The sequence below is a fragment of the Pteropus alecto genome, unplaced genomic scaffold (assembly GCF_000325575.1).
Source record: "Pteropus alecto unplaced genomic scaffold, ASM32557v1 scaffold94, whole genome shotgun sequence".
NCBI classification, from domain to species: Eukaryota; Metazoa; Chordata; class Mammalia; order Chiroptera; family Pteropodidae; genus Pteropus; species Pteropus alecto.
Window position 1 is genome coordinate 3,848,557 of NW_006437736.1, and position 8,478 is coordinate 3,857,034.

The 8,478-nt window shown below is 38.6% G+C and overlaps 1 protein-coding gene across 13 annotated transcripts in view; it reads right to left on the reverse strand.

Annotated features, from left to right (window-relative positions):
• Positions 1-8,478, reverse strand: part of RIC8B (RIC8 guanine nucleotide exchange factor B) — a 90,767-nt gene that overhangs the window by 13,395 nt on the left and 68,894 nt on the right. For 12 of the 13 annotated variants that reach the window (XR_001517143.2, XR_003047085.1, XR_001517142.2 and 9 more), the window contains exon 9: positions 2,138-2,257. The exons of the other annotated variant lie outside the window; for it this stretch is intronic. Coding sequence is in view for 1 of the 12 variants with exons in the window: in XM_015591548.2 (XP_015447034.1) it covers positions 2,138-2,257 (120 nt within the window). In the remaining 11 variants the exon portion in view is untranslated. The remainder of the gene's footprint in view (positions 1-2,137; positions 2,258-8,478) is intronic. 13 annotated transcript variants of the gene reach the window in all.

Consider the following 8,478-nt stretch of genomic DNA (forward strand, 5'->3'; position numbering starts at 1 on the left):
TCCTGCTTTGGAACGCCCACTGCCGATCTCCATACAGTTTTGTCATTGATTGGTATTAGTGAGAGCAAATGTTAGAAAGCACATAAAGGCAAACAATGTAAAAAACCACCATATGTCATGCAAAAAAGTCCATGATTTAGGACTATTCTCAAAGCTGCCTTTAGCTTCAGCTTTCATGGCAAAATCGGTATCATCAAAGCCAACACAAGACATATTTGCTCTGCTTTATAAGTGCTAAAATCGCGGTCACTTTCAGACTGAGTCGGGCATCTACCTGCTGGGTGTTTCTGGGCAAGCTCATACCTTCTCTGAGGCACAGTTTCATTCAAGTGGAAACTTGGGTATTTCAGACTTGATGTTCGTGTATTTATTTGTTGGCACCTTCTAGAATATGTGGATTTCCCCAATTACAAGGAGAAAGACCTAGCACTATTGTCTGTCTCTGTTTTAGGGATGCCTTATGAAATGGTCCTGTCTCTTTCAGTAAGTCAAGTACCAGGATCACACTGCATTATCTTAGGCAGTTCCTTCCGCCATCTCCCACTTTCCTAGCTTGGAGTTTACACTTCCAGGGTATATGGGCCAGTCGAACAGTATCTGTGTTATCTTTTAAGAACTCATGTTATTGAAATAATTTATGAAAATGACACTTATGCAATCACTGGTTTAGTGTCCTAACACACTAACATGCTTCCCTCAGGTCCCTGATACCACTTTCCCCTTCTACCAGAGGGGCTCTGCTAGTTCTCACCCTGCCTGTTGTACTTACACCACCGTGTTTCATTAGCTACAACAAGTCCTTTTGGAAATAGCCAAACACAAATCTTATTTTTATACATCCATTCTGAACTTGTTATTCTGCCTCCTATAGGTTTGCATATCAATATCTTATGTTTGTGAATTCCTTCAGAGAAGGAACATGTCTGTTCTAAACAGAAGTATGGAGAAAGTCATTTGCCAACAGATAACAATGTCTTTTGAAGATTGTGAGCATAGTCGCTGAGCTATAAATTCTAATCTTGGGAAAGGATGAAAATGTAAAAAGACTAGCTGTAAGTCACTAAGTAGATGATAAAGCTACTTACTTCTAAATAACTTCTACCATAGTACCAGCATCATCTGAAAGAAGCTCAGACTGCAGAGTGTCTAAATACCCATCCGTACTTGTCACACTCCCCTTGTCAGCCTCTTGTTCTTAAACATTTCTACTCCAAGCCTCCTGCTGTGCTCTTAGGTTCTGTTTCTGTCACACCTTTCCCTTCAGTGGTTGGCTTTGCCATTCTAGTTGCTACTTGTCTTGAGTGAGGGATACTAGACTTTACATAGTTGTTGTGAAGAAGATGAACAAAAGATATTCACCTTTAAGTGGCAGCTGCCACCAACACACAGAAGCACTCACTCAAGATGACTTAAAGGAGACAGTGACTCAATGTGTGACTGAAAAATAGCGCAATTCAGGCAAGTGTGAAAGGAATTAATATTTTCCAATAAGTCCTTCAAGATGACTAGTTGTTGATTAGTATATGTTTGATTTGATTATTTTCAAAACTGGGCATTTTTGGAGGGGAAGGAAGTATGAAGCAAGAAGGAAAAGGGAGATTGTTTTTAGAACCCCTAATTAATAGAAACGCCTACTTTCAAAAAAGCCTTCTTTAGAGCTATTCCTTTTCACTTTTTTCCTGTCGGGTGCATGACATTTTAGAATTCTTGGCTTCGGCAGCAACCCAAAAAGATAGAACTGCAAACTTGCACATCAAAAAAGAAAAAAGAAAAAAAGAAGCATCATGATTTGGAACAAAAACCAAAACAGACTAAAAACAAAAAATACAAGCAGCAAAATCGCTGAACCTAACTCAGAGCATCTTTTTGAAGACAGGGAGGTTAGTTGGTTAAGTATCACAGTGATCTTAGTTACTGCCCTAACTTTGAGAGTTTACATGTTTAAGAATGCACATCCAGAAGCGGCACATGTAGGAAAACCATGGTAGCCAAGCATCTGAACTACTGCTGCCGGGGCCACCCTGTTCCAATCAGCATGGATTTCCAGAGCTGCTGCTCTATGGTAACTCTCAGTGAGAGAGACAAAGAAATAGAACATTTTTAGAAACCAAGCAAAAAATGGATGGGAATACAATACCTGGAAAGTTTATCAAGCATGTTGACAAGTTTCATGGCTTCATATTCTTTTTGTTCTTCTGTCATTTCATCTATAGGGTTTGGCATTGGTTCCTCTAAATGACCAGTGATAAGATTAATGCTACAAAAAGAAAAAAAAGTTATGCTGTATGTTTTAAAATTATGCTCTTTCTATACTTTTCTGGTCCAAGTTGTAAGTTATAATAAGAAAGAGTATAATAGCCAAAAAATTGGCAATAATAGCAATTTTATGATATAGAACTGCTATGGGAATTTAAAAAATTTACTTTCCTACTAATTTGCTTTGGGAAATGAGTACTAACTATTGTTTTTAAAAAAGTAAAACTAACTTGCCAACTTAAAAAAAAGTCACAGCTGCTTTTTAAAAATATGAAATTTGACTGGTGCCGATAGGATAAATATCCCTGGATGCACAGCTTATTTATTAATTATTAGGGGACAAATGATTTCAGAGAGGGAGAAATCCATTTTGTGATACAGCATAAAACAAATATGTCAAAAAAAATCGGAAAAATGATGACAGAGAGGCTGGAATCTGAAAATGAAAGCATGCCAATTTATAATCTCAGGAAATTAGTCCATTAGTGAGACCACAGAAGGCAATGAGTGTTTAAATAATAAAAGATAAAGCGGAAGAACAATTTTAATTAGATTTGATCTGACCTAGATTAAAAAATAGGAATGAAATCTAGCCTAGCAAGAGACAGGTATACCATCTGGCTTTCTGGAAATATATTAAAGTATTTAAAATGAAAACGTTCCATAAAGTTTGTATGAAGTTCTAATACTAAACAAGTTATCCTCTTAGATAAAAGCCACACTATTTTTTTTAGGAAGTAAAAGATAATTCTTTCAATGGCTGCTAAATATCTATGTTAAACATGTTTCTGGAGAAGCAGTCAAATGATCATGGCATTCTGTATCAGCCAAGTGCAGATGGTTTGTTTTTAATCATTAAATGAAATATCCCTGCAAACAGCAAATTGCTAACAAATGGCTTTCTAGGGTCTACAAACACAAATGCTTTCAGGGGCCAGTCCTTTGAGATAAGCAAATGAGTGAATTGGTCAAGTATAAACCATGTGGAGTGTTGGGATTGGGGTAAATTGGACAACAGTGCTAGTCTAAATGGGGTTCATGCAAGCCAAAACAAAGATACTGTGATCAATTAGGTCCTCTGGCGGCTAGCTTATAAACCTGAGTTAGACTTTTACTTGGGCATGTTAACCTTTACTGACCAGGGTTTTTCTCATCTGGAGTAAGGGCAAGGCCACTAGGTACTATTATAAAAGAGTTTCTGTTCCTCTGTTTCATTCCTCAGAGGCTACATGACATACAGATTCTTGTGAAAAGACTCAGTGCTCACCATCCTCAAAAACTGGATCTGTCATGTTTTGCCATTCTTGCACAAGACCTACGTCTACAGCCATGGTTCAAAACTTTTTTTGTCCTTCAAAGCAGTGGACACCATCCCTCCCCCTTCTTATTTAACAAGTGACATCTACGCAGGTAGATTAAATAGATAAAAGCGGAGGGGATGCGGATGGCCTAGGGCCCCTTCTGTTTGTCTGCACTCACTTGCTTCCTCTTAAGGTAGCCCCTCAGGCACTTTCAGCAACTTGCACTCAGGAAACATTCTGAAACCTAAGGCTTGTCAGTGATTTTTAGCCTTGGTTGTACACCAGGAACTTTAAAGAAAAGGCATGGGTCTAACCTGAGACCAACTACATCTGTATTTTTTTTTTTAAGTTTTCCAGGTGATTCTGATTCACAACGAGCTAAGAACAATGGGCTAGCGTGCCTTCTGATGCTGTGTACTACTACTTCCTCTCCTCTTTTTCAGATGCTCATAAGAGAAGAGAAAAAGGCCTCCAATTAGTGGCCATTAACTCCATTCGTTGCTGAATGGAGTCATCATATTTCCCAAAAGTCAAGCACAAAGAGGACCCAGACCAGGCTTCTGAGAACTACAGTTTTTAAGATGTCTCCAGATGCCACACTGAAAATGTAATTCTACCAGCCATCTATTATTTGCTTAGGCATGTAACAGCAGGGCACATTTTCACCGATATCTCTTCTGCCGCCTGCTAAATCAGAAAAACAACTAGTCTTATAAATGAGTAAAGGTACTTATTATAGGCACATATCACTTCCTAAGCAAAGGAAATCAGGTATTAAAGTGTTAGGGAAGGCAGATGTAGATCATATTCATTTTGTCTGAGTGAAGGCTTTTCTCAGGTTCTGTGGAGGGGTAATTTAAAAAATCAGATGGACAGACTATTTTAGAATATGATGACATTAGTATAAACCACCATGCGCCTCACAAGAAAAATGTGTCAGGATAACACATTGGTAAGCTCTGTGGTATTGTGGATGCCACAGAGTACAAAGGTCAGGATATGAATTCCTGGATCAGGGCACATTTGATTCTTTTCTTGGTTCTTTTAAGGGCTGAGTGGAAATGATGTCCGTTTTCCATATGCTGGTCTTCAGTCCTCTGCTGCTAAAATGACTTAACGGCTTGCTCTGATATTAGCTACTAAAGTCATAAAATTCTGTGCTCATTGAGCATAAAAGCAGCGGCTACAAATTCATTCTTACAGAGTAAGAACTTACCATACTTTACCCACATGGAGTAAGGCATTCCAACCCCCCAAAATCACTCCAGGGATTTAGGTTTCAATTTTTCCTTTAAAAAGACACCCCCCCACCCCGCCCCGCCCACCCAGGTACTCAGAAGAATGTAAGCAATACCACAGAAAACACAAGTTGGGGCACTGAACTATGCCACTATTTTATGGGGAAAATGCCAACGTGCTGGGGGCAGGAGGTAGACTGGGACACTGTCTCCTCTCTTGTTCCCCATTTCAAACCAGTCGCATGCAGTTTCCCTACCCAGAGGAGAAAACAAATAATAGTCACCAGAATAACAATGATATGAGCTTTCATAAAATAGGTTATTTTCAGTCGAATGAACACTTGTCACCTTTATAACCTCAAATACTATAGTCTGAGACTTAACTTTCCAGGTTTCAGGATCTTAGCACTATGAAATTCTGGGGTTAGTTTTATTTTGTTCCAAGATGCTGAGACTTTTAAGATGTTTTAAGTATGCTAATTTTGGTAGCTATTTTATTGGGCTATTTTATTTATTTGGTGAGGCAACCCTTGGTTGACCTCACAGATTGCAAGTACCTTGTCAGCTTACAATCCTTTGTTTTTTTATTTTTTACGCCTATTGCACCTGGTCTTCCTAGGTGATCTCCCATCTAAGTACTAACCAGGTCCAACCCTGCTTAGCTTCTGAGATCAGCCGGGATCGGTCATGATTTTTTATAATAAGGTATAATGCACCTTGTTTCTGCTCTCCTCCCTCCTCTTCCTAGCACTCTATCCTGCGATTATGAATGTCTTCCAGTTAGGTGACAAGAAGTATCTAAACTCTTATCTGTGGTATTTGGGAATTTTGTATTACATAACACCATTATATGAACTGAGAATAGCTGTGGGCACGGGGACGAAAGGATTAAGACATACTAAAAAGGTAGGAGCATATGAACATATGCATAAAAGCTGAAATGTATTCCAAGACTTCTGCTCTTTCTTCAAATTGTTGTTACATCTGGTCAATAACAATAACACTAAGTCACTTAACCAAAAGAGCCCTGAGCTATATGTAAGTTAACTTCAGTCTCTAAGAAGTGTGGATTAAGTTCTGCTCAAAGCATTCTGGTTAAAGAAGGGGCCATGAAGCCCAACCCCTCCAGGGCGAGGCAGATAAAATGAATAAAAGGGGTACGCTGTCAAATCAAAGGCGCTTATGCCTGGTATGAAGGGGACCACAGCCACTCAATTCCATCAGTCGGTTGCCATGTGAGAATGTTATCAGAACTTCTACTTTTTCAAAGGAGCTAATAATCTAAATTTTCACCTGAAAAGTCTAAATTCTAAATGTTGGCAAGTAACAAAATGCAAATATCCAATGCAGCATGGGGCAAGTGGAGTAGAACCTACTGTGGGCTAAATCTAGTGTGTGGGCGAGCATCTGCAACCTCCAGGAAAGACACCAGGGGCATGTGTGAGCCCAGACTAGGACAGAAGGGGGCAGGTGGAGTGGGAAAGGAGATATTTCATGCAAATGAAGCTAGAAATGCCTTTCCAGGAAAAACTCCTCAGAATAATTTCCCCCCACAAAACAATAATTTCTGTTGAATATACGTACCACCTTTTGTTTATCCATCTGTCAGCAGACACTTGGGTTGTTTAAATCTTTTGGCTACTGTGAATAATGCTGCTATGGACAGGGGTATAATATTTAGGGGTATAATTATAATTGCTGGATTATATGGTAGTTCTATGTTTAATTCTCTCGGGCTTGAAAAGGAAGGAAAGTCTGACACACGCTACAATTAGCCAGTCACAAAAGGACAAATATTGTATATGATTTCATCAATATATGGAGACTATTATAATGAGATTTGACTTAAAGCAGCATAACGAAATCTTGACCGATAAAAGAAAAAAAGTCTTGTCTTGTGCTGAAGGAACTATCAATACACCTACTGTCACAGCTACGGCTGAGAAAAGTAGTCAAGAAGGAAATACCCCTGAGCTGCTTAGTATAATTATTTTGAGCTTCTGAATGTGATTATGAATTAGCGTGGGGTATTGCGGGTGTAAGGAGGTATATTAGAGTTCTGCCCACTCTGAACTCCCCTTCCTTCGGCCTCTCTGTGTAGTAGTGGCCCCTAGGCTTCTATATACGCAGCCTGAAAGCACTAGTCTAAAGTGAGCCAAAAGTCATTACACACCTTTCAACTGATGTCTGAAATAATGTACAATCTACATCGGTCAGTTTGACGTCACATACACAGTCTAGGGGCCTCCATGCTCAGAGGTGTAAAAGAAACAGGTATAAAAATGGGAATTTAGAAAATTGATTTCTTTTGATACAAGACCAAAGTTTATCTGAAAACTTTTAACAAACATGGCTAGACATACACCAAAAACCTGAGAGGCATGTAACTTGATTCTATGAGTGTATTTTGTCTAAGTCTGCTAATTACAGAAAGCCATTTCCAGCCCATTAAATACATTTATTTTGACACAAAAAGGATTGCAGTGATATTAACTGTCTCCCATAGCCTGAATGTAAGCTCCACACAATACTTGGTTTCAGATTCCACTAAAGGATTACAGGTTTCCTTGGTGCATTAATCAGAATCCACTTATATTTTTACAATGGGACCCAGGCCAACTGGATGAAGGGTAATTTCTCTACTTCTGCCAATACTAGGAACTCTTGTGAATAAATGCATCATAAGAAAAGCAGACTGTGATCTTGGGAGCACTGAATTATGACAGAAAATCAGGGGCAGAGAAATAAGCAATCCTTTTAGATGCTGATTTTATGAGCTGAACTAGATTGGTAAAGTTTTCATGGCAATTTTTAAGGAAAAAGTTCTTCCAGCTCTGTGGGTCATTCCCCAGTGCACAAAGGATTGTCTTGCTTGCAAGTACTTTGTTCCTCACCACTTCCACAAGGACCACTTGAATAAGTATTTTAAATGAACAAATTAAACATCCCACTACACTGTTTTACCTGAAATGTAAGGAAGCTAGCTGTAAGAAAACAAAAGATGCAAATCTATCTGAAGGGGTAAGGTGTGATGATGCTATGTGAGAAACACATACTTATACTTGTGATGAGTAATGTTTAAGAAACACAAGATTTCACCACGGTGACTCTTCTGACTACAGCAGTACACCATCCCTATGAGCCCCTATGTAGGGCCAGGTCCAAAGGCTAAAACAGATTCCAACTAGGGATGTAAGGCCAAAGTACAGAATCAAACTATGACAGAGAGCCAAGACAATAATATCAAACATCTTGGTCCCTGATCTAAACAAACGGTGGTCTCCTGAAATCTAACATTTCTATTTCCCACGCCATTGGGAAACACCAGTGTTCTTGTATTTTCTCTGAGCTCACTCTTGTTATAGTAGCATTCTAGTGCTTGCTATAAATATGACCATTACTATTATAGAAGTAAAACAAAATCAACAATCAACAATACACACTGAGTTGCAACAATATCAACCATCCATGAGTACTTAAGAGTTGTCTATTTTGGTTGACTGTGTCCATATACCCTGGGACAGAAAAGATGCCTAATGTAATTTCTACCTTCACTTAAAAACATGAGACTTCTCACTTGGTTTATTTTTATATATCAAATAGAGAGATATAAAATATTAAACTGATATGGAAATAATTTATGAAATGGAAAAATCAAGAGTAAACAAGACTAATTTACAATG